At 37.5% G+C, this 27,365-nt stretch overlaps 1 protein-coding gene across 7 annotated transcripts; it reads right to left on the reverse strand.

The window, feature by feature from the left end:
- Positions 1-1,034: 1,034 nt before the first annotated feature.
- Positions 1,035-27,365, reverse strand: LOC110980533 (equilibrative nucleoside transporter 1-like). 7 transcript variants are annotated; one of them, XM_022237319.2, is made up of 13 exons: positions 27,125-27,365; positions 22,656-22,836; positions 15,549-15,627; positions 14,505-14,647; positions 13,409-13,503; positions 11,475-11,525; positions 9,454-9,588; positions 6,818-6,946; positions 6,285-6,388; positions 5,976-6,087; positions 5,519-5,601; positions 5,124-5,329; positions 1,035-4,507 (listed from the first exon to the last, which is right to left on the reverse strand). In XM_022237319.2, the coding sequence occupies exons 2-13, from the start codon at positions 22,808-22,810 to the stop codon at positions 4,396-4,398; spliced, it is 1,404 nt and encodes a 467-aa protein (XP_022093011.1). In that variant the 5' UTR covers positions 22,811-22,836; positions 27,125-27,365; the 3' UTR covers positions 1,035-4,395. The 7 variants fall into 7 exon arrangements, with proteins under 7 accessions (XP_022093011.1, XP_022093009.1, XP_022093008.1 ...); XM_022237317.2 differs by lacking the exon at positions 15,549-15,627 and adding an exon at positions 15,683-15,764 and having other exon boundaries at positions 27,167-27,363; XM_022237316.2 differs by lacking the exon at positions 15,549-15,627 and adding an exon at positions 15,683-15,764 and having other exon boundaries at positions 22,656-22,841; positions 27,167-27,363.

The raw sequence follows: 27,365 nt of genomic DNA on the forward strand, positions 1-27,365 counted from the left end.
CATCTATAGCGTATACAGAATTCGGATGCTTGTATCATTACTCTCTCAAGAAAGACATGTCACATTACATTGGTCCTACAAGAATTGCACCTGTTGTCTGTTAAGTTCAGAATCATTAACAAGATGCTCTCATTTGTCTATAAATCACTCCACAGTCTTGCTCCAGCATATATTGATGACTTATTACAACCTTACAATCCCATGCGCAGACTTCAATCCAGTAATATGAATCTTCTTAGAGAACCCAGGTCATTTTCATTCATGGGGGGTTATTCTTTATCATATGCTGCACCTTATCTTTGGAACAATCTACTGGCATGGGTGCGGTCTTCCCCTTCTTTCCTGCAGTTTAAGAAGGATCTGTAAACTCATCTCTTCAATGCAGCATTTAAGGATTAATATTATTATCATTTGTGAGGTTCAGTATGCTTTCTGGTGCAGGAGCCTAGGGGATCAGGGGTAAGTGGTTATACTGATGTGATTTTTATTGTACTTCAAGCAAGTTGATAGTTTCTCAAATTTATTGGAACCAAAAGTCCTAAGTTTATTAAAATGTTCAAGGACATGGTTTTATACCACTACATGGAAATTGCATGTTATGACGTACATACTTATAGGCAGTGCCACTGCCACTTATAGTCATTTGATTTAGGGTTTACATTTTTCTTTAATTTTGCAATTGTTTTGGAGTCAAATTACTACTTGTAACACAGAAGACGCTTTTACTTCCGCGATGGGGGCAATTCTGGACAGGTGCATGAAATCCAGCACAGATGATCAGCATACAGGTGATTTCTTCCACTATATCAATGCAAGTCTTGGAAAACCCATTCATAAAAGATTTTGTGGCAGCAGGCTTCAAATTACATCCAGGTTTTATGGTCAAGTGTTATGCGTGCCATGCGTATAGAGTAAATTTATCACTGCAAATGCCTTGACTAACAGCTTTTCTATTCTGTAAGAGATCTAGTCATTCATTGCATTTAGGAAAAAAATCTGTAAACTCAAATTGAGGTAAATGAGGTATGGGAACATTATTAATTTAACCCGTTCTTTATTCCAAACCTTTTCAGGTTCTTCCTAGATACATCCCTCACATTTATGACAGACCCAATGCAAACTTCATGACGTCAGCATTTCATTTTGATTCCATTCTGTTGTAAATTTTACTGAGACATAGAGCAGCTTTACTGTCAAAACAGAAGACAAATAAACCCTCAGTATTTATAAGTACTTCAAAAAGTAAGAAAAAAACAATGTACATCATAAAGGCCACTACAGTCATGTGTTTGGAAATAATCAAACAAGAATGTATTTCAACAATGAGAAAGTATGTCAAGATTGATAAATTTGCTATCTCCATGTGGAATCTTTACAAAGAATTGACAATATTTCAGTTCATATTCCATCAGCCAAAAATCACTAGAGCTACATCCCACCTTGGCAAGTTAACAAATGTACATTTTAAGAAGCAATATCTCAAACAATGTGTAATATCAATAGTTTTTTCAAGGGCTGGAGGGGGTTTAATGTTTCTGAATTTCACAGATAAAAATTTCTCAAGATAAAAAAACAATCACAGATGAGTGTATCCCAGCACAAAATATATGGAGTCATTTCAGAGTTGAGCTTCTTTGGGTTATTCACTATTGCACAACACCTAAATAAGCCCCGTCATCTAATTGTTGCATAGAGATCACATGGCATGAATTATTCAGAGCACTGCATGATATGCACAAGAATTGTGTGGGAGCTCTTTTTGGTCAAGAGCAAAGTGCATACAAGTGCAATGCAAAGTTAAGAACTGTACGTGTAACAGCCCTATTAAACGAAACGGCAGAAAGCCAACAAGAAAGGAGAAGGACAATATTTCTTTTCATAGACAAAATTTCTGAATGTGTAAGTGATGCTGATGCTTCTAATACAATGAAAAATATGTATAATCAAACAGAACAATTTACAAGGAACCCAGGAATACTAACTGAAGCATAAACAGAGTCAGAATGTGACAACTTTGTGTCATGCTAGGCTGTCTTGGTAATCTAGATCTTTGAGATTTACTCATTAACCATCACTGATAGGCATCTACCTTTTGAAACACTAAGTACCAGTATATGTAAATATTGAATAGTACAAGCGAATATGATTTGGAAAACTAAAAAGCCTTTTAACAGACACACTTGCCACCATATCAGTTTAATTAAGCAAAGTGTACATATTTTTAAATATATCAAGCCAATGTGAAAAACACTTGAATACCCTTAAGGAATATCCCCCCAATGGAAACAAAATATCCTAAATTAGTAAAACGACTAATTCCCTCACTGTATTGCAGATTTCTTAAATTTATACAAACACAGCAGTAAATGTACCATACTTCTTTCCTTACAATACATGTACAGCATAGACGTTTCGTTACAAGCTGTAGATCTCAACATATTCCCCATCTGTAATTACTACTTCTTTTTGGGGGAAATACAAATCTGCCCCTCACCAATGTAGTTAGTTCTCTACTCTTTGTGACATCAAGGAAAAAACATGCTACAATCAAATTTGTGAAGCTGCTCCACAACATTACAACCATATTGTTTTCCTTTAGTGAAATCTCCCATGGCTTTCTGCACAAATGTTGACTGTCCATCTGAAGTCTTTAAGCATGTCTAAGCAGAGGAGAAATGGCAGTTTCACTTGGAAAAGATGCATTTGTTAGTGTCATAGGGAGCATTCTTTATTCAAGCTGTCCCCTTGTACACTGAGTAACTCTGTGATGCTGTTTTAGGTTCTTTTAGATATTTGCAGGTTTGAGGACAAACAAAATGAGGTCATCATTCAACATGATTGTCAAACATTCCTCTCATACAAAATCCCAAGCAAATATGTTGCTACCCATCTCATTGTTATGTAAATCGTTTTTAAATGATCAGATACCTGACTTAACCAGTGAACATACTTGTTATCATGTGATCAGTTGGGCGAGACTTCAGTTAGACACACTACCGGTATGTAAATGCTAAATATCAATTATTGTGTACCAAAAATATATTGGTTTTCCCTACAAACATCAGGCATATACATGTATTATGCTTGAAAAATTTACATACATGTACGTTTTAATATGAAAAATAATGAAAAATATGCACACCTGCAGTGGTGCAACCAGGACTTTTTGTGAGGGGTGACAGTGGGGTGGGTTCTCATACTATAACTAACCCTCTAAATTACATGTAAGTCATGATGCTCAAGGCCCCCTCCCCTTCCCCACTGTGCCAAAGGGGACTAGGATATACCATTATATTAGAGCTAGTAATTCAACCTGTAGGTGTATAGTGAATCTTTGTTTTAAAGTTTAAAAAAATTGAAAACCTTGAAGCCCCTCCCCCACTGCACACATATGCATCCATACAAGTCTACATCAAAATACAATACTGAAATATTCTAGAATCGTTGCATGCACTGTACAGTGTACATGCTCTGTCTTGAGTGGATTCTACTAGATGTAAATGTCCTTTGAAAGACATAATGAAATTTATTGACATGTAAATTACGAAACTAGGTCAATGTGATAACACAGTACTCTGGTTATGTTGAAGTCACAAATTTTCATTGTGACTTTGAACAATTCTTTCTCAAAGTAGCATTTGTAGCAATCTTCTTCTGTAATCTGGCTCTTCTGTAATCACTAGAACACTAAAAAGCACTAGAAGTACGTGTACATGTATGCAAACTAATCAACGCTCAATTCAAACACTTGTTTCTGTTCAATTTTGTTTTAATGGCCACAATGTCCATCTTTATTAATAAAAACCTAGAGTGTCATGCCAAAGAGTGAAGTCACCTCATGCAGCTCACTTTCCTTTGACTTTTATCACACAGTGTTGCCAAACAACTTGTGAGTAATTTCACGGTCATGAAATTTAGTCAAAACTCAAAAAAATGGAGGCATTCAGAAATTGAGTACAAATTCAATGAAGTGTTTCCTAACAAGGTGCACTTGAACAAATCTTAGAAAACCCCAACTTAGCATATAAGAATTTCTTTGAAGTTGATAAATTTTGATAAATCATTACTACCTCATGTACAAAACTTCTATTATTACTAAATTATTTTCTTCTTTTGTGCATTGTAAAAGAGTTCATTGTGCACTTCAAAAAAATTAGAAAATCAGGATGAAAATAGAATTTTATCAGTAGTTAGTAATCTTGGGAACTCAAGATTTATGAACAGGAAGGTTAAGAGCTTGTTAGATTTCTCTTATTGTGAAAACTGAGAGAAAAATATTGCTCTAGCATGGCACTATCAGGAGATGCAAAAATAAAAATACACCACTTTTATTGGTCCTGCCACACCTCCTTTTTCAGGCATTAAGACTGAATATGCCCCTTCTGTAAAACATGCCTAAACAATTTTCAGGAACAATACAGAGATAACAGAACCAATAGCTAATCCAGTGCCAAGGAAGAGAGACATCATCACACCAGCAGTTTCACTCCATTTGACATCGACAAACCTATGTTTGAAGAAAAAAAAGACGTTTGAAAACATTCAACTTCAGTACTGTAAGACTGAACTTCATGACTAAGGTTGAGTTTCACTTGAGTTATACTTTGTTACCATTAACCTGAAAAGGTGATTTACATTACAACAGCTGAGAAATCTTGTGTCATGATTACTGACTCTATGATATACAAATTTGTTTCAACCAAGTGCTGAGTGCTGTACCTAAGTTGAAATACGATAGTAACAAAACTGATCTGATTATAAAAGTATGAACTTCTGGGAGGCATGGAAAGGCCACTGGAAAGTTTCTATTACAAAAAACTGTCAGTATATCAACTTGAAAAATGACACAAGGAAGACCAGCAGAATGTGGTGCATCATTAACTATACACAATGTAAAACAAAATACAATGTGGTTATGCTTGTGGACATTCATCGAAAAACGATGATAATGCCCACTCTCAAAAAGAAAGAAAAACTGGTGTCAGTGATTGACAGCTTTGTGGCATGCATAATGCCACAAATTTTTGTAAAAAAATACAAATATAACACTACATATAAAAATACAATTTTTGTAATATGAAAATTTTACAATAACAAGATCGAAAAACGGACAATGAACTTACTTTGGTCCATAAATCATGAGTAAGCTGCCTAAATAACCATTTGTCAGTCCAAAGAGGACATTGAAGACGATGAAATAGGCATCATTGCTGAAGAACACTCTAGATGGGGCGTTGTCATTTTGGAGGTTACAGAAGGCAAAGAGTGGAAAGAATGCAAAACGGAGTAGAACCAGAATGCTGATGACAGGCATGTGGTTGGGCTTTGGCTAAAGAGAGTAAATGTCAAACAGGTGAGAGGTGTTTACAAGTTAAATGGGTCTATTCAGCTGAATTTGGCACAATACTTCCTGCCTGGTTGGCATGTCATAAGCACTGATCCACTGACTAGATAGTGTATGCAGTATACTCATTACACTTCACCATGTTCATTTCAATAATTCCTTCATTTTACCTACCCACTCAATGACTGCCAGTGATCTTCCTGTGAAATCCATGGTGTTGAAGACAAGGAAACATGCAACGGGACTAAAATATTCATCTGCAATAAAACGGCAAAGGGGATTTGAAATGGTGATACAATTTATACCTCAAATCTTTCTGGTGTAATGACTATAATATACATTATGGAGAACATGTTGACATATTACACATTCAATTTTATTGAGAGGTGTAGCTACTTCAGATGATGCGTCAACAACATTCAGCCAGCTGTATGCACGTACATGTAGACAGGGACAGCTGATGGGTTGAACTGGTATGTGTGCTGGTCTTAATTGTTTTAAAATTATTAAAATAATTGTTTAACATTCAAATATCACCCTGATTTGCTGATCATGAATGCCACAGTAAAACAAAAACAATTCAAACTGGTAAATTTGCTCTGAGTTTGTGTCACGAATATGTAATACTCACGTGCCCATTTTTTGTTGTTTGTATTGACAGCCTTGACAGAAGACAAGGTTCCCGGAAACAATCCTAATGTTACTGCAAACACTACCAAAACCATCACAGCAGGCACTTTGATCTGAGAATACCAAAAAGACAGACTATTAAACCAATAACATTCTGAATGCCATAAAAATCATCAAACCAAGGAGTTGATGTGTACATATGTGAGTGGCCTTCTAAGCACAGCTACATGTACACATACCACACCCTCAAGTGACAAAAATCCTGTTCCTAAATAATTACTGACAGAAAATTCATGAGATTCACACTTACTTTCCAAAAGATTTCTGCAAACGGGGGTTTTTGATGATGTTTAACCTTCTCAAAACTTTCTGTGCTTTCCAACTCACGTGATTTCTTGACTTTAGTCATTTCAGCTACACACACATGATAAAAAAATACGAAAAACTAATTTACACGTGTTGACCGGATACACGTACACTTTTAAAATACTAATTCTCACAAACTGAAAGGTCAAAGAATTTAAAGTAGTCCACAGGAGAAAAAATACACTTAGGGCCAATAATATTTGTGCAGTAATCTGAATACATGTATACAAAGCTGTCGAGTAAAGCTCACTGTGCTTGCCCATCTGTGTCATTCATCTCTTCACATACCAACATGTCTATGAATACACAACAACAGCTTATACATGAACATCTTCCACTTAAAAAGGTAATTCCAATTCATCTGTTGCATGAAATATTCTAAGTTCCATCCTTCATCAAAAGCTTTTCACTTACAATATTAAATCAAAGCCATATGCAAATGTCTAATGACTGATCTATAATCTTTAGGGTACATACCATGTTTATTGAGGTAGTGGGCTGCATATTTGATTTTTGGTAGAACAAGGAAAGCAGTAATTGTTATCAAGATGCAGACCACTGAACACAAGAAGTAGATAAAACCACTTTCCTCTGGATCACTGGTTGCTGTCAATGAATATTCAAACAGAAAGCAGCTTGTGAAAAATTCATGTGTAAGCTGCCAGTGACATTAGTGAACTATAACTTTTGCAGGCTGAGGTGTAAACTGGTAGGGTTGTCTAATTATACTAATTGTAGGCCTGAAGCATTTTAATTAATTTGAAGTACTGTAATGTTTGGCTCTTTTGCATCAAATTTGATATTTTGTAGCACTGTCAGACTCACTATCGAGTTAACAACTTCAAAGTCAGGTAAAAAAAAAACATTTGAGGCCTGTGACGGAGCTGCAGTCAAGTATTGGAAAACTACATAGTCCGCCAAAAACAGGATGTCTGGCTGCTGATTCCATTCTGAACGTGTTTAGGACAATTTTAATAAATCTTTGTTGTGGAGGCTCAAATACAGATTACAGATTCCTTCAATTTCAAAGTAAAAAAGCTGTTAGCTTGTTTGAAACTGTTTGAATAGAATAGTTCTTGCCTTTAAACATGGGAAATAATCTGATTACTCAGTTACTTTTATTCCACTTTCTCACATTATGAAGTTCTAAATAACCTCCCTAAACTTCTCAATGGCATAGCCCACAGACATTGTTCAGCCTTCATTCATTCTTTGAGCATGTGAGGCAATATGAATAATTCATCACAATCCGATGGACGGATTACTGGCCAATGATTGCAGCCACGGTCTCGCGGACGTCATTTTTACACTGATAAACTTGGCCGCCATCTGGCACACTTTCAAAGACTGGGGCTGCACAGTGCATACAGTGCCGTCCCACTGTGGTTGGGTTCCGGTGCCCGTATGTCTGAAAGGGCATTCTGTCTGAACTATTGAGGTCTGCCAGTGCAGTAAGTGATCACATTCGACCATTACCTTGGGAAATTCTCATTTGTGTAAAGTGTGTTTTTTTTCACAAGTGTTTTGAGTTCAATCGCATTATGGTGGATAGAATGAAGCAATAATTATAAATTATACAAAATAAGGTAAAAAATACTGGACTCAGAATTTCACACAGAGAAAAATTGTTTCATGAACATGAAGTATGACGGTTCAGGCATTACTCATTGGACCCACCAAGCTAGTTATTCTACAAACCCTTCACTTAGTGTGGAAAAAATTATGAAACAGAGAAACTTCCAATTTTTGTGGATGGGGCAGTAAGGCTGTTCTACATTTACTTGTTTCACTCACAAAGTTCAAAACTCCAAGACACAAAATAACTAGCATCAAAAAATGGATCTGTGCGTAATTTGAAACATTCAGATTGTTCGGAATGAATTTATGAACCCATGAACTACAAGTAGTTTACTTCCTTTCAACATGACACAGAAGCCTTGGATACTTGCAGTTGGCAATTGGCAACTCTTGCTACATTTTTGGACTAAGGTTAACAGTAGGAAAGGCTAAAAGTCGACCACAAGTCTGTCAGTGGAGACTGCCGAAATAAAGCAGGTGTGCCCTGGATCATGATCATGCAGAGTCTGGTAGTGTGTGTAACTTAATCGGTACTCCATAACAATCACTACTCACATTTTTCTAGAGTTACTACATGTAATCGTGCTGGCGCGATTAATCGATTAGTTGCAAATCCATGAGTAGTGAAACGAGTAGGAGGAACTAATCACGATTAATCGATTAATCAAGATAATCCCCCAGCGGTACTAGTAGGCATAAGCCCAACTCTACCATTTGGGACAAAGGTGTATTAAAATATCTGGATTTTGAATTCAAAGGGTTCTGAAATTTATTTTTCATGCCTAAAGGACTTTGTATTAACTGTTCTCAATTTACCAATGTGCAATTTCTACAAAAACATTTTCCTGTCCAACTGCTTCAAGCTTGAAATACTGAGTTAAGTCTGTTTTTACTTCTGGATTGCTAAAATCCTAAAATCCCATTAAAATGTTGTCAGTTACTGTACCTTGTACTATAATATTACATTTGTTTCCAAAATTCATGCTTTTAATTGGACTCACAAGATCAATGAAAGTGATAACGACATGTTTTCTAGTTTCCAAATTGCTTAACCAGTTCTGGATCACGTTAAAAACTTCTTCATGCATACAAAGTACATATAACTACACTGTCTGTGAAAAATCCATTTTAAGCCGCATCCATCATAACAAGAAGATTTCTAATAAATAATTTCCTAATTCACAGGAAATTAGTTCCTGTATCAGAATGTAAGTACCAGTAAATTGAAAAAAAAGTGTACGTTTTGACTTACCTTTAAATCTGTTTCAGCAGCACAATGAGCTACACGTACCAATGATACTATCACCTTCACCACAGTTGATGAACCCATTATGTGTCACACAAAGCTATTAAATATGCAGTTAAGGTATGTCCCACTTCAGACCCTTTGTTGTTGAAAAACAAACGTACCATATTTGATGGTGCTCCCTCAAAGAGTACAACAATTGCTTGCGCTGACCATGCTGACTGATATCTATTGACAATAAGCGAAAATATGTGTAACACATTCTGGTGCCTCTTACTGCAAGTCTTACCAGCAATGGAAACGATGCTGAGTAGGGAAGGCAAAATACCACCCATACCCTGGCCTGACATGATTGCCTGCATGTAGCGTCTGGGAAGTATACCAGCTAAACCAAACACACTGCCTTGGTAAACAGCTCCACATACTGTGAACGTTAAACACAGGAGACAACAAAAAAGCTACTGAACTTAGGGAATATAACAAATTATCACTATAGGCATAACGGTCCATGCATAGATCAACTTCGTGTGAAATGACGACACTTTCCCTTCCAGTGACAGGTACATGAAGGTAAGGGTAATTCACAGTGTTCTGTTTATATGTATGTCTGGGTGTACAATGTAGGTTAGTCTTGGTTCCAAGACCTCTGAGTACATGTTGTTTAATCTGTGAGTGATGAAGAACCATCACTGTTAGAGGGCGCAATCTCCAGACGAAGGTCACAGGAAAGTCTTGGAAATTTTGTATGATCTGGGGAGGCAACAGACTGTGGTGTATGTTTAAATGACCTTCAACATACTTCATGTTCAAGCACAACATTTTCAATCTGAAGCAGTTAACATAGTTTACTCAGATGCTAAGAACTTGACGCGAATGCAGATAACTGAAAATTGGAGCCATTTTCATATTTTGTCGTGTCGCCCACAGCATGACTAATGATAATATCTCCACTCCCTTTAGCACTGTTATAAATTTGTTTTGGAAGTGATCTATCGGCATATCTTATAGGCACAGCTAAAGGTGGCATTTTACATGGAAATTTTCAGACTTTGAGATTGGGATGCCATTTTTGTGGTCAATTCTCCGTTGAGTGATGTCATGAATTAACATGGATAATTTAATGTAAGGCTCAAACAAAGCTGCTGATTGGCTCCCCTGAAAGTCTGAGGAAATATATAATAAAAAACATAAGCACTGTCAAACAAAATGTCTGACACCTTCACTTAAAGCCAGATACGAATAATTATAGCACCCTCTGTACTTTAAATTAATCCAATTCGGCTGAAAGGAGGAATGTGAAGGTCTTGGAACTATGATTAATGGGTAGGTGTACATTTAGGTACATGTACTGTGTCCAACATGGCAGAGAGAGGTTTGTAATGGGCTATACAATGTTGTTTCCATGTACATGTAACTAGAAAGTGGTCTTCTACATCAGGTATTCATGTACAAAACTTTCAAAATGAAATGAAGTCAAAACTGAACAACGTCTTCCCTCATTTACAGCAACTGAGCTCTTGCTTGTCTGAAAAAGCTTGGACAATTTTGAATGTTAAAAAGAGTGCACTTTTCACTACACGTACATTAAAGAAAAATATAATGATGCAACAGAAGCGAGTCTAAAAAAATTCCATTGCATGGATCCTTTAACCCTTACCCCCTAGGCCTTTCTGCCGGGCACTCTCCTCAATCATTCAAAATTCATGCAAAAAATTGGACTCTACATCAATTTTCTAAATCTTCCAATAGATGTATTTTTGGAATATGCTCCTTTGAGGTGTGCCCATTGCCTCAATCATTCAAAAATCCTCCAGCAATTCCTGTCATTGTGTTGAGGCATTGCAAATGGTATCCTGGAGCAGTATGGATAATTTTATGTTCACTGTATACTCTAGACATGAATTTATGCATGGCTGAGCATAAACAACACAAGGTCTAACCCACAACCTATACACGATGAATGCTTCACAATCAGCCACACTATTTTGCCATTCTTCCTCAATCCTCCAAAATACAAAACCAATCAGGGAGTTTTGGAGGGTCGAGGAGGGTTAGGGTTAAATGGAGATAAACTGTTCATTGTCAATTTATTCAGTGCCACTTACACTACCTAAAATGACAGCTTAAGTTATTGTAAGTTGCTGCTCTAGTCACAGGTCTTCAAAGTGTGTAATTTTTGTAAAATGTGCCATTATTTGTGGTACAAATGAAGTAATAAAATGTGGCATAAGTGAAGATACATGTATCCCTTTTAATAAATTTGGTGAAAATCGGTGCTGCTTTGTTTACCATTTTGTATAAAAGACTTACCATTTATGAGAATGACGCTACACATGCAGACAGCAAAAAACCAAATTTGCCCTTGAGAAAATAAATAAAAATTACAGGAAATAAATGGTGACAGTGAAACTACAAAGCAATGCCTTCTTATTTTCTTCATTTCCTTATCCAGGCCTAGACCAACACCATACACGTACATGTAAACCTGTTAACGACACAAAGATTGTAGGGCATTACGGCCAAGTGGAAAGGCAAAAAGACCAATTTTAATTTTGTGCATTAAAGGTAGGATTGTTACATGTACATGCACATTTTATACAGGCATGCACAGTGCACACAGTACAGGATCGATCGAACACGTGTCTTTAACCCCTTCACGCCGTTAAAACACACTGTAAAAATTGAGATCCTCAGCCCGCTTTCCAGCTATTTTTCTCGGCCCACGCTCGAGCGAACATGGTGTAAGAAGGCAGACCCTGGCTCTTGTGTATATGGTAATTGGTCTTTGTGTGTAGCCCAGAAATGAAAAGACCGAATTTGCATCATAATCACCAGCTTCACAATAGTACCCACTTTGAAAAGAGGCAACGGAAATGTGGAAGCTTGAGAAGAGCCGCATGCCACCTAACAATCCACCTTTCACTGTGTAATTCAAAGCGTGCAGAGCACACTGGGCCACAAACCAAGAATTTGCAGTTTGGCAGGTGGCCTTCTTGACCAAGTGAGGCTGGAATTCTTGGAGTCAGCTTTCAGAAAGAAATTCCCGTCGAGAAGGGGTTAAAAAGTTATGTTTTCACATTCTTTAAAAAGTCAAATCATTAAAAACTATTAGACATTATTATTAGACAACACTGAGTATCCAGTCACTTGGATTCCAGTGTTATGAATATGCAGGTATAAACCCATAATTAAAACTAAAGACTCTTCTTTATGTATCCATAATTTGTTAAATTCATTTGGAACTGTTACAATGACTTGCAAGTTACGGAGAATATATAATTTTTCCTAGTGAAGAAGCAATCCATAGCCTTTTAGTGGGTACTGGATTTACCCAGCGTGTGAAGACAGCCCTGTAGACCGGCAATCGTGTGTACACCACAGGTGGTTACAGAAAATCTTGCTTCCCTGGACTGGAATGACAGGGAATTTTTCTTCTGAAGGAATCCCCCAAAATGTATACCAGTACATAGAAAGAAATATCAGCTTTGCAGCTTGACTTGAACAAATTTTAAGTGAATATGTACCGGTAGTTTGATCCTTTGCATGATTGTTTGCATAATGCTCAGTTTGGATATGTACTGCTACCAGTACCAGTACATCATAGTGCATAAAAAAGAAAATTAGAAACTTATTCTTGAACTTGACTCTTTTATGAACAAGATGGCCATGCATGCAATGCCTGAAGTCTTTTTTTAGGGTGCCTATATCCACCTGCTAAGGTACATGTACATTTGTGCGCAGAGGTGCATATGAGCAGCTGGAGAGCTCTGGACCAGTTCCCAAAAAACATGTGTATTGCATGTACTACACAAATGAACCCTATAGACTTTGGTTTTCAGTGCCACCAAACCATATATTGTTGTGAGGGGGTACATGTATGAACAGTATCAGTGCTCTTTCAAACCTGCAGGTCAAATTTGTGTAGCACCAACTATGGCAACATAGGACCCATACAGCAGATTTTACTGTAGGCAAAGGACATGCCAGCCAACTTGACTGTGACACAAGTTTTTCTCAGAGGGCACTGTGGCCACTTCAGTGGGGTATCTGAGCATTAGCCACTCATGGTCAATGTAAAGGTCAAGCCCTACTTATCTTCCCAACAGATCACTGAACATATTAACATCACCACTTCTCAGCATGCACTGTAAAAAGTGAAGGAAGTAGTTATGAATTATTCACTACATAATAAGAAAGGTATTCACCATCATAACAAAAACTGAAGATAAAATGGTTAGCCTTACATTCATCTGTGTCTACTTTTGCCAAAGTTGTTGTCAAAACGAAAAGGATCAGCATTCCAATCAAAGGGACCATTACTCGAATCTGAAGACTGATTCTGAAAAGAAAAATATCAAGGCAAGTGAAGTTTGTACATTCAAACAGAAGGATAACAGTATTTTCTTATTTGTTTAAAGTGAACCAGTAGAAGTACATGTACATGTACATTTATGAAAAACACCTGTACCGGTACAGTAGGTCAAACACAAACTTCCATACAGAACACAGCCATGTTTTCCTACAATAATGCAGTGGCAAAGGTCTTGTCACCGCATTACTGTACACATACTGTACATGAACACACATATGAAAAAGGTATTTCATTTTTATGAAGAAGCATGATGGTTATATAGTGCTACAATACCACAGCATTTCAGCACCAGATTGTACCAAACTTGAAGAATGCTTATACATGTACATGTAAGTATACATACATCATGCACATGTAGTTATATGTGTACTTGGATTGTTCATATAAAAGCAATTCAAATGTGTTCAGCTGGTCTTAAAAGTGTGTTTAAAACCGACTCATCAGGAGAATAGACATGACTTATGCCCCAGACACATATTATCAGCTTTCGTTCTCTAGAACAAGGTCTTAAACATTAGTTTAAGGCTGGCCAAGTAACATTTATTCCCATTCATAAATACCTTTTTATTCAGAGAGTCAAAAGAAGTCAAGATATGATGGATTTCCGACAATTTTGTTCTAAAACTTTAATTTCATTTTCCCGAACAGCCTCCTCCATTTTATGGTAAATTCCTTTTAACAGTTGCCAAACAGAAGCCCTTTCAGTGAACTTGGCGCATGTGTGGTACACGCCTCCTGACTAATCAGACCTGATTAATCTGTCTCGTATCCATGTACCAGCACATGATTTACGCAGCGGGCATTATCACTTCTCAGCGGGCAATATCCGATGTTAATACACTGTCACATGATGTGTTTCAACCAAGAAGAATAGAAAAACTATCCCAGGTATTTATGAATTTTTAATAAGCCACAGAGGTACATTAACTTGTGTCGAATGGAGTGGACACCCATAATTCCATTCTTACCTGTGCTGTACAGCTAGATTAATCATCTGGAAGATGAGGTTTGGAACCATGGCAGCAACAGAAAAGTAACTTTCAAAACTTGTCTCTAATGAAGTACGCCCTGTGCCATTCCCTGACACATTATGAAACTTGTAGTCAAAGTACTGTTGAAAAACAACCAAATACACATAAACATGACTAAAAAAAAAGCACATATAGTACATGTACCTGTAATTTTGAACACTCTACAAGATTAGACTGATCATTTGACAAAATTGCCAAGTGATTGCCTCATATACCGGTACATGTACCGGTAACAAAACAAATCAACAATTTATGTGCATTCTTATGAACACAAAATCACAAATAAAATTTGAGCTCCATGTACATGCAGTACAACTCTACGACGTCATCTGAAACAATGCCCCAAATCCACCTTCTCTTTTCCCACTTTCAGTTGGTTTGTTTTAATCAACTTTGAAGACGTAGGATCCAAACTGACATTAAAATCCCTTCCTGAACAATGGCGAACATACATGTACAACCTGCTAAATACACTGTACTTTGCCAGCTTCTATTATACAATGTTATACATGTAATACATACATGTACATGTACACCTCTACATTTCTAAATTTCAGCCAAACTTTTTAAGACCTACATGTACATGTGCATGTATGTATGCACATATTCAACTTGTACCATACTTGAAATGTAAATGTATACTGTATGTTACCAGCATGTATAATATTCCATACATTTGCTGTAGAGGTACCGGTATGAAAAGACTTGCATACATTGTAGTATAATGGCTTACATTGATTCAGTATTATGCACAATACAACGTGTACCCAGCACCAACATCATGCCACACTATGTACCGGTATACTATACAACATGTGAGATTCTGTCAAATGTCTGTTTTTGGTTTTTTCTTCTTTCTTTACAACCTTGCCTTTTCTGTTTCAATTTGAAACACACAAAAAATTAGGGTACATTCTTAACGCTGATACCAAAATCCCAGGCACATCTTCAATACAGATATACATCTACCAGTATTCTTACCGTAACTGCTGTAATGAACATATTCCAGGGAAGAACAGAGCACATTCCCAAGACAAAGCATATTGTGTAGGTCACACATCTGAGGAAAGTATGGATGACCAAGTGGAAATAGCTGAGAACAAATCTAGACATACCAAGTTAGCTGTGATGAACATATTCCAGGGCAGAACTGAACATACTCCAAGCACAAAGAAGACAAGATAAACAGCTTGGAAACTGCAACAAAAGATGATGAGCAGAGAAGCAAAATCAAATTAAATCAAATCAACAAGCAGAAGAACCACAAATAGACCTAATGTGCCTTGCAAGTAAAAACAGACTAAGAATGAAGAATTTGAAGCAGCAAGGATCAGTTTCTACATGATTGGTACTGGTATCATATCATTTTCATTCCATTTTCAAGACTTATCTCAGAATTTTTCTTTCTCTATTCTGACTGAAGGTTTTTAAAAGATTTTCTTGAATCAAGATTTACATGTATTTTCTAATTTGAAGAAAAGATGCATTACAGCAAAATGTAATTTTTTTAAAAAAGGAATCATACACTGGTAGTATTACATGCTCAATATTTCAAAAAATACTTTCTTGCCAAAACTTTACTTTCTTAACTGTTTTCTTCAAACAAGATTTAATTCCTTTTTCCGAGAATTACTTTCTGACATAAGCTGATAATTTTCTTAAAAGAAGAAAAATTTTCTTGTGATATTGATTGCTCATACATGTATTTCAAGAAATGTTTTCTTACAAAAAACATATTTTCTTAAACATTTTCTTTAAACAAGATTAATTTTCTTTTTTCAATAATGGCTCTCTGGTATAAGAAAATTATTTTTGGCAGTGTGATAACAAACGGTACATATGCCATAATAAAAAATTTACTAAAATCTTTTGGTGCACACATACCTGTTTTACATACAAACTGTGGACATTCTCCTCTGGTTAAGGAAACTTGAGGAAAATGTTCCTTTTTTTCTCCAAATAGGATAACTCCTAGCTGGATTTTTGATGATTGCCTGGATTGTTCCTGTTCATTTTGCAACCAATGCCTCTGAAACTGTTTTTCTGAGAGGGAAAAACATTGTGTGGATGCGTGCGAGTCTACACGCCATTGCACCCTACATGTACATTAAGTGGACTTCTTTTGTGCAGAGGTCCACACTATACCATGTACATGTATATGCCACGCCTGCACACACACAGTCACGTTTACCTTGTCATTTGCAAACCAGCTAGTAATTATGACAGGGCATCTGATATAGTTTGCATAAATCTACAGGAAGAGTGCATGTATTAAATGATTACTGTCATTTTTCTGACCACTTTTGCCATCATTTTAACCCTGGAACCAAAAGCAGAAGTGGTAAGTCAAAATGCCTGAAAGTACATGAAAGCTCAAAAGCAAATCTTCATGGTGTTTCTGCTCTACTTTTGTTGCTACCATATGCATATGATATTCAAACTGTGAGAGTACCGGTACATACTAAAATGTGACCTTGTCATATAAAAAAATTGAATGGCGAATTTACTGTAGAATTAAATTGGTCATGATTTTGAGTACATGTATGTTTAGACCACTTTTCAGCCTAATTTCAAACTGGTAGGCCTACACTGTAATATCTTATTGAAAATTATTTTTTTGAAAAATGTAACTGTCTATTCCCCAAACAGTCCTTCCTCCCACTGCTGGGAAAAAAAAAGTTGGACCTGTACTGAAGTCTAACACTGTTGTTGGGTTCTTCTTGAATGTGAAAGAAGAATTCAACAGTCATCAGAACTGGGAAAAAGCTATCAATTTTCATCCTCAGGAAAGTGTTAGAAATGTTTTGCACCTTGTTGGTCTTTTACAATGTACATGTATATGCCATGTACTGAAGTGTGTAGCAGTGCATGCATATGTACTGTCATATGCATGTCACTGCTCTGGCATTGGCTGCCATGTCCTTCAACTTTATTTAATCAGTTCCAGCCATCCAGTAACTTTTGTGTGATATCCTACAACTGGTCAAGGCCAGAAAACAATGGCTTCATAACTACATGTACCTGGTACAACAAATTTACATACAGACTCAGTACATGTCCATCCTATTTCCAACAAATTAATCCCCCCTATCAAATGACACCGGGATGCGATTGTTTAGTGTACATATGTACACCGGCAGAGGTGTCCAATTATCAAACATTCTCTCGGAACCTTTACAATCCAATGACAGGTCTTTCAAAGCTTTGAATAATCAAAGGTCCTAAGGTACAGTACCGGTATATTGTAACTCGAGGGAAAATTGAGAAAAGTACAATATACATGTATATGTGGGACTTGTCCCTTGGTAGTGTACACATAATTTATTATTTATTATTATTATTATGGTTTACTAAATTTGAGTCACGGTGGCCAAAGGCCCAAACAATTCAAATTTACATTACGATTAACAATTAGATCAATTAAACTTTACATTACAACATTACTTGAAAAAAAAAATCCAGACATAAAAATAAGAATATAAAAGCAAGAAGAAGAGAAAGAGATCCATACGGGGAAATTCTTCAAAAAGTCATCATTTCATTTAATGACCATTAGTATACCTAAATGAAGGTTTCTTTGGGCACTACTCTAAAGCTGACAGTTAACCTTCATTGACTTAGAATATTTCAGCCAGGCCTGCAGCCTTGGAAAAAGAGCCCAGATTGTGCGGTGTTACGTAAGATTCTTTTGTTCCCAAAACCCGCACAGTGCACTGCTGACCTCTTTTCAATTGGGGCAAGATTAGCGTGCAGCGGATGCTTTGTGGCTCATCGCTGTGGTGGTGGAGAGCTTTTGTCCCTGGTGGTAATCCGCTCGCTCTAAATGCCTCAAACCATGGTATACTGTTTCAAAACAAGGCTGGATGTTCTCCACTATTGAGAGCGAAAAAATTTCGGTAATGCCCAGCAGCTCAGTCTTTTGTACTGAGCATGGTCTTTTGTTATAAGGCCCAACTCTTTTGTCCCAGTTCCAGGCTCCCCCCCCCCGCTCTGCATATAAAGCCTATGTACTGGAAAACGGTCACCCGGCAGGAAGTGATTAATAAAATATCCAACTTGATCACAGGATGACAAATCTCTTAAAGCATCAACCCAATTAAAGTCAATCAACCAGCATCACAATGGCAGAGAAATCTCTGTATGGTTGCACCTGCAGAGTTTTATTGTTACACATGCAAATTCAGCAACAGATGTTGTAAGAATACAACAACATTTGGTCGCTTGTGCCCAAAGGGGCCAGTCGCTTGATTTCCTCAAACAAAGCAGGATAATTGGTGAAGATCTTGTCCAGTGTAGCTACTTGTCCTGTATGGAATGAAACAATCTGTGTCAAACCTACATGTAGGTTGACCTCCAGGGGATCACAGTCCAGGTCATTCAGATCTCCGCATATGATAAATATGGCAGACGTGTCTACATATTGTATATGGTCAACAACATAACTAACATGATCAAGCAGTTCTTGCTGATACCCTGCTCCTGGAGGATAGTAAATGACTCCAACATAGAGATTGATTCCAGGTCGTCTGTCATATTTTGCTGAAATTTCACCCACAAAAATTCAAAGTCACATGTATGGTCCATTTGAGGTTGTGCAGTCAGGTAGTCCTTGGCATATATTGCAACTCCTCCACCTCGTCTATCAGGACGATTCTTGCAAAACATCATAAATGAGAAATCTTGGCCGCATAAGAACTAGTTTCATTAAACCAGGTCTCTGTGACTGTGGCAAAATCAGCCTTATGGGTGTCAAGAAGAAGTTCAAATTCATCCAATTTGTTGTTCAGGGACCTCGCATTAGTCAGGAGCATACGAGGTAGTACCAAACTGGACATGTACATTGTACATGTACACTTTTACATGTAGTTTATGTTACTTCTTTCAGCAGGTGTTCAGTGAATGCAACTGTGAGAGTGTATAAGCCATTAAGGATGAAAAAAAAATTACCTACATGCCAGTATATGCCTTACGCTATTATTTCAACTCTTACATGTACTTTGAGCCTTCTATGAGATGTACATGTAAATGTACGTAGTGGTATTCTCCTATTCTTTACTGAATCCTAAAATGTGCTTGAAAGTACATGTACATGTATATACAGATAGGAATACAAATAGGATATAAATAGGAATTCATACTACCAACAATAGCGATACTTCATGAATTCTGCGGGATTAGGTACATGTACTTCTGTTGTTAGTGTTATTATTATTGTTTTGATTTTGTTATTTATGCTGGGTTTTCAAATAACAACAGCTACAAGTAAATGTACATTATTCTTAAAATCCAGAATGTACACAAGGAAGGAAATACTCGACTCGCGGTAGTATTACTGCCCAAATCCTTTCCTTATTTTTAATTACATGTATATGTACAATGTAATTAATGCAGTAATCAACTGCTTTAAAACTGTTTTGAGAGAAATACAAAGGACTGAAAATTTTTGTTATTAAATACATTTATGCATTATTCATTATTTTGTATTATGAAATTCATACATATACATACATGTACATTGTATACGGTGTAACGGTACATGTCATGTTACTACTAGAGTAATTTAAATTTTAATTCCAAATCTAGAATACGGCACAAGCCCTCAAATGACACTGAAATTCTCACAGAAAATTCTCTCCTTCAGGAAACAAGTAAATTTTCCGAGGGAAATTGGCTTGAAAAACTGGTTTGGAAAAGTTCAAACATGAAATGTGGAAGTACTGTACATGTACATACCCCAAGGTAGTAAATTACTATCTGTCAGGCCACACGACACGTACTGTAAACGTGTATGTACATGTATGTGACTCAAAACACTAATATATGTACATGTAGGTACATGTACTGTACATGTACAGTGTACATGTGTGTCATCACATGAAGCACTTTTAACCATGTTACACAAGAAAAAATTTAAGGAAATAAGTTACTGTACATGTACATACTCGTTCACATTTGATGATATCTGTACTTGGTAGACATTGGAGCATTTTACATCTCAAAAAGATGGACACTTGTCCAGAGAAAAAAGAAACTGTGAAAAGATACCAACAACAACTGTCGCTGAATCTTTACAAAGCAAATATTGACTGGAACAAAGTTTTCATACTCAAAAATTTGATCTAAGCTCCGTTTAATTTTGTTCACAATGTACATGTGTACATGTACATGTATGGTAAAGGGCCTTGATCAGTGTTCTCCACAGCCTAAAACTATAATGTTGGATTCTAGATACTCTGTGGTGCAATGTGAGGTATTTCCGGGGCACTTTTTTAGACTCCTTGAATTAAATTTGCTGATGTTGAAATAAAGGCAAGATTGTTATCGGGAGGTCATCAAAAGTTGATTTTTTTCTGGGGCATTTTCTTTTTTAGCTGGTCGGAACTCGCCATCGAGCTGATGGTTCAGGATTACATGTACATGTAAATACGTGGGCGTAGCGCGAGTGAAAGAACAGTCACTTCCCTAATTCCGGATCTCAAAAATAAAGTTCTCCATGGTCAGATTCCAGTGACAAAACCCTAAAATTCCAGTGAAATATCGACAGTCGTCCACCACGTGTACTGGAAAAACTACAAAATTACTTCCAAAATCTAAGCTTTTAATCTGGACTTACGGGATTGTCAGAAGTGGCAAGTTCTAGTTCTGAGTCAGTTTAACCAGTTCCAAATAACAACGATATTTTTCTCATACAAAGCCAGCCACAGCCACTGTGGCAAGCTGAGTTTCCAATTAAGAATTTCTTGATTTTGAGAAAATTAGTTCATAAATAACAATTTCAGTGAATTAACAAGTGAAACTTTTGTAAGTTTTGACTCGAAATTTCAGCTGTACTGCAAGCAATCAGCAACTATGCCCCACGCTGCACAGTTGACGAACCCATTACATCACATACATGTACATTTCTGTTATGCCTGTGTAGTTGAGTTCGTAATGTTCTGTACGTGTGCGCACTTACGGTGTAATCCACAACTAGGAAAAATATGCGTTTAGTTTTTGGCCAATTTACCAAAAAAATCCAAAAGTCAATGCGATTAAACATACATTATAAGAAAACGTTTATAGAACTGTTAAGTGAGAAACAAGTATTTGGAATCACACATATAGAATGACCTATCACCCTGTATTTTTTGGTAAATTTTTGACAAACCGTTCAAAAAGTTGAAGTTGGAAATGGAAAGCTAGCAAAAACTTTCTTTTCTAGATGTTTTCTGAAACAAAACGTTTGCACAAGAAGCTTACATTTCACCTGAGTTTGTTTGATAATGTAGAACACATAAGAAGTAGTTTTAGAAGCAAAAGAAAACAAGTTTTTTTCCAAGTGATCGTTTTTAGGAAAAATTAGAGACTACGTGTAGGAAATTGGTTGTTTTTTCCGAGGAAAAAAAAAGCATTTGAGGTATTGATTCCTGACGCTACAAAATGAAAATGCTATGACCGGGAGATTGGAATCAGTCTAATTTTGTGCTTTCATACAGTATACTGAATCTTACTTTGATCACTAACAGTTTAAAGTGCTTTTCTGTTGTGCTGAATAATGACGGTAAACTCATCATGTTCGTTTCATAAAGTGCGGTAGACTTCATTGCATAAACTGTGAAGATGATGGAGAACAGGGAAAATCTAATAGAAAAAATAGCAGGGCAGTGAGAATTTTGGCATGGCGGCAAAACTTAAGCGGGGCGGTCTAAACTTTTGGCAGGGTGGCCCGCCCTGCTAGACCTCCTCATGGAGAACACTGCTTGATATACATGTATACTGCAATTAGCTTAACTATTGAGGGCAAATGTTTTCATGCGTCCCATCTGGCATTACAACAGAGAAATCATTTGTGTATATAACACACAGGGATCTGCAGTAACATTTGTATACCTAACTTTTAGATGCTAACTTCAGCACGCTGGCCATTCTGTACAAGTTTTATTCCTTGTCTGTGTACAAGTACATGGACGTGTATACGTAGTTAAGTTTAATCAACGTCTACACATGTACATGTTCATACATCTGGTTAATCTGCCACTCGAACAAAAGAATTTTGTGCCAGGCTCTGGTTACGTGTCGAGAAGTCTGCACTACTGATCTCTTACATACCGGTCACAGGGTATCTCTTCCACCACTGTGTTGCTGAGAGACGATGAATTCTTCAGAAGATGATCAGATTCCTCATCATTTGAATCTGCTGCATCATACTGCGCTTCAACCCCATTTACTTCAGGAGCTTTCATCTTTGTCTGAATGTGACTCATTCTACAGATGTGTCTCGGTCAAGGCCCTGTACTAACAAAAATAAATTTTCTGTCATGGCTGGTACATGTACATCATACAGTGTATACATGTATATGGCTCATTCCACAAAGTTCAGACACAGTTTGTGACGGCGTCCCTTGTTACATCAGTGAAAATAAACATCTTTTTTCCCTGCATGTGGATTCTTCATTGACACTGTTCTAAATCTTGCTAGGTTCTTGTAGTGGTGTGCTTCATCTTTGCTGAATAATAATGACTTAATCTGTTGTAATGTGAAAATGGCAATAAAAGTTTATACTGATGTAACAAGGGACGCCGTCACTGTGCCCGAACTTCATGGAATGACCCTATAGCAAACTGCAGTGACCCACATGAAAATATACAGAGTATACATGGTTGCGTTTTACACTCTTCAGTGAGGTTAACATTACCAGTCACTTGGTACACTGTACATTAAATAAAACTTCACGAAGTGTCTAGACATGTGGGTCAAGTTTCAACCTGTGCAAATAACAAGGACTCTGCATGTAATGTACCTGTGCATCACCTTTTTAACAACTGGTACTGTTTGGTTGATATCGGTCATAGAGTCCTATATGTAGGATCTTTGGTGTGTTTCCTGAACTAATAAATCCAGTAATACATTTCTTGCACAGGTATCTCTAATCGAAATCTACAGATTTCACCTAAAACAGACCTTACAACTGCTAAATGGGCACAATATATACGGTACATATAGAACTCTAAGTCACTACTCTGTGTCACTTGGTGATTTACATGGGATCCTCACGCTGTTTTGAATCCAGTTTTTGTGTTGTTGATCCAGTAACACAGACTCTGCTTTCAATCAAATTTTCCTGTGAGAGCACCAGTGAGGTACATGTACATGTACTGTACCTACATGTATAGGTATGCTAAAGTTCTTGAAAACGGTGTAATGGTGTTTTTCAGACCATGAGACGAAGTACATGTACATGTCCTATTTTTGAAAAATCAGATATTTAACTCACCTATCCCTTGTTCCTGGGAATCTCTCATTCCCGACAATGATAGCACAGTTTGTGCCGTTAGTGTTTATCTCATGGCACATGCATTGGGCTGGCCAATGGCAGAGCTTGCTCCGCATTTCAGTTCAACCATTCTGGAGGTGGTGGGATTTCTAAGATCTTGTAATCTGGCAGATACTTGGCGCAGTGTACGTATATCGCACATCCTGATGGTATCAGCGTACATGTGGGTTGCGCAATGAAAACACGATGCAATCCTCCCACCACTGAAAAATGGTTTGAACTGAAATGCAGAGCATGTTTGGCCATTGGCCAGCCGGATGCATGTGCAATGTGAAAAATGCGAAGGCATGAACTGTGCAACCATCATAGATTGGATGAAAATGAGAGACTGGTGAGTAAAATGTCTGATTTTTAAAAAAATACTTGGTCTCATGGTCACAAAACCTCTGTCACAGTGTTTTCAAGAGCTATACATGTACAGAACTACCCCATGATGGGTGTTCTTGCCAGAAAATTTGATTGAAAAGAGGACTTCACATTACTACAGACTGTGTAACCACAGATGTAACGTGCATGACGGGAAAGTCGCCAGGTCCCTGCCACTTACTGTGAAAACCAATCTGACTTGGTGAAATTAGGGACCTGGTGACTAGTAATGAGTATGATGATACTGTCACGACTGTCATGCGTGTTGTTTAAAGCAACATTACTGGAGCGCTTTCGAGTCAACTCGTACTTTAAGCGACTCATACCGGTACATGTAAATGTACCTTGGACGACTCGTACATGTACCTTGGATGACTAGTACCTTGGTCAACTCATACCTTGGGCAACTCGTATAATGAGTTTTGACGTCTTGTATCCTCAGGTTCACAATTCACTTAACCCCATCGCGCCGGCGCGGATAGAGCCGCCATAAAAATCGAGATCCTCAGCCCGCTTTTCAGCTATTATTCTTGGCCCACGCTCGAGTGAACACGGTGAAAGAAGGCAGACCCTGGCTCTTGTGTATATGGTAATTGGTCTTTGTGCATAGCCCAGAAATGAAAAGAACGATTTTGCATCATAATCACCAGCTTCACAATAGTCCCCACTCTGAAAAGAGGCAACGGGAATGTGGAAGCGCGAGTAGAGCCGCATGCCACCGAACAATCAGCCTTTTCACTGTGTAATTCAAAGCGTGCAGAGCATGCAGGGTCATAAACTGAGAATATGTGGTTTGGCAGGTGGCCTTTGTGGCCAAGCGAGGCTGGAATTCTTGGAGTCGGCTTTTGGGAAGAAATTCCCGTGGTCAAGGGTTAACTTTCTCACTTTTCCTTGTTTATATGTTTAACGGTCAGAATTGACAAACATATCAAGGAAATGCCTTTATAAATCTCCCGGAGAGATACAGAGCACCAGCATGATTATCAGCCTTCCACGGGTGTGTGCGCGCCATCGGTTAAAGTGACGAATGTCAAACAACGCGACATTTTACCAACATAACTCGGGACAACTCGACCATTCAATGCAACGCCATAGGTGTGGGAAACTCTAGTTTTGAGTCCAATCTTGGAGTAAAGATCGTAAAGATTTAAATTTAAATTAAATCTTCTTTTTTTTAATAGGTTTGGATCAAAACATTGAGATCAACATTGAATTTTCTGGAGTCTGTGAGCCGGAATTAACTACATAAACCCATAGTTAGCAATGACAGTTTCTGTCTGCCGATGTTTATAATTTTAATTTCGAAATCTTAATTTCTTTTATATCTTAGGGGTGTGATTGCCTGAGTTCATTATCCCAAATGTAAATGCAGCATTACATCCGTTCAACTTTCGGACATCAGTTAATAAAAAATACAAGTTACAGCTGACATTACTTTATAAACTCGGAAGTACACTATAAATGAAAACATAACATAACTCCATCAAATGTATCATAGCAAAGAATATGTTTATTATCCAAAACATAGTACAGTGTTAAGTAAAATTAAATTAAATTTAAATTAATTAGAATAAAATTAATTACATGTAAATTAACAAAAGGACAGAAATACAAATTACAACTGACATTACGTTATACACTTTGTATTAAGCGCCGTTCAATGCAACGGCGGAAGACATGAACTACATGTACATGCAACAACGGCCACCTTGACAAGCACCACCCACTGCCTAGGCCTAGAACAACTTCAAAGCATATTGGCCTTCCAGCAGTGTAGCCAAAAACAGCAAATTAGGTGAATGAGAAACTAAATTATTGTTCATAATGACTGCAACATTGATAAGCTCTATGCAAGGTACTTGGGACCAAGGTATGTACAAGTTTTCTTGTACTTGAAGGTACGAGTTGTCTATACCGGAGGTACGAGTTAGCCAAGGTACAACTCAGCAAAGGTACAGGTACAAGTTGATGCAATTATGTTGAGTTGATGATACGAGTTGTTCAAGGTATAAGAAGGTACGAATTGACCTGTTCCCGTTGAAGCTCCACACGACACACAGATATACCGGTACATTAACAACTGGGCCTAGCCTAACTTACAGTAGGCCTAATGTTCATGATGCAACGGTACAGTCGCCAGGTCCCTAATTTTGCCACCTACTGTCAAGTTTCATCAAGTATGGAGGAATTTATAGAGTACCGAATTGTGACATTACTGTGAACCAGAAAGTGCAGTGCAAACAAATGGAGTGCGCAGAAGTCAAGGCACCCGACAGGTGCCGCAGATGCGTAATTCATGTTGTCACAGTATTGCTTAGTAATAAGTTGTGTGAGCACTTTGCTAGTGTACAGTACACCCACAGCATGTGTGTGGAGCATGGTACAGACATGCATATCAATGTTATTTAAATTTAATTTCACTGGTTTCTTGTTCGTCTGTTATGCGAGGTATGATGGGGAACCAGTTTTGTATGGTACAACATATACCAGAGCGCCTGTCATGCCTGTCGGGTGCTTTGAAATCCGACGCACGAAGCGCTGCCTTCGTTTTTCAAAATGGCGTCGCCGTGGTCAGAATGAAATACTACAGGCCGGGTTTTTCAAGGCGCCATACATCGGAAAATGTACGATTTTGGAAAGCTTTAGGGTGCTCGTATGAAAGTCCAAACTGAGGAATACGCTAGTGTCAGTAAATGGTCGAGTCATTCTCATTTCGGAAGATATTAGGATTTAAAGTTTGTGACAATCCTGCAGTTTGGATTTCAGGCATTTAAGACATGCCTTGAAGTAGGGCTGTGGTGGCGACAGATAAGAGACAGATTGCAAAAGAGAGCCACTACAGCCCTTTATGTGGGGCTAGGCCTACAAAGTACCTACATATTCGTGGTCGGTAGAAATGTTACAGCAGGGCGTACTCACTCACTGACCCCTCAACTTCCAACTATACAAACAGCTTCTTATAAAAGCATTCCACTGGATACCACGTCGAAAAAATACGTGACAAGACTTGCACTTTTGAAATTGTGAAAACTTCAATAGGTTTAGTTGCTGATGTCGAAACAACTAGTTCACGGTGACAAAATTATAGTCTGACACCTCTACTATTGTTAGTTTTACA

Source organism: Acanthaster planci, linkage group LG01 (assembly GCF_054643075.1).
Source record: "Acanthaster planci isolate LZ-2023a linkage group LG01, COTS_SCS, whole genome shotgun sequence".
NCBI classification, from domain to species: Eukaryota; Metazoa; Echinodermata; class Asteroidea; order Valvatida; family Acanthasteridae; genus Acanthaster; species Acanthaster planci.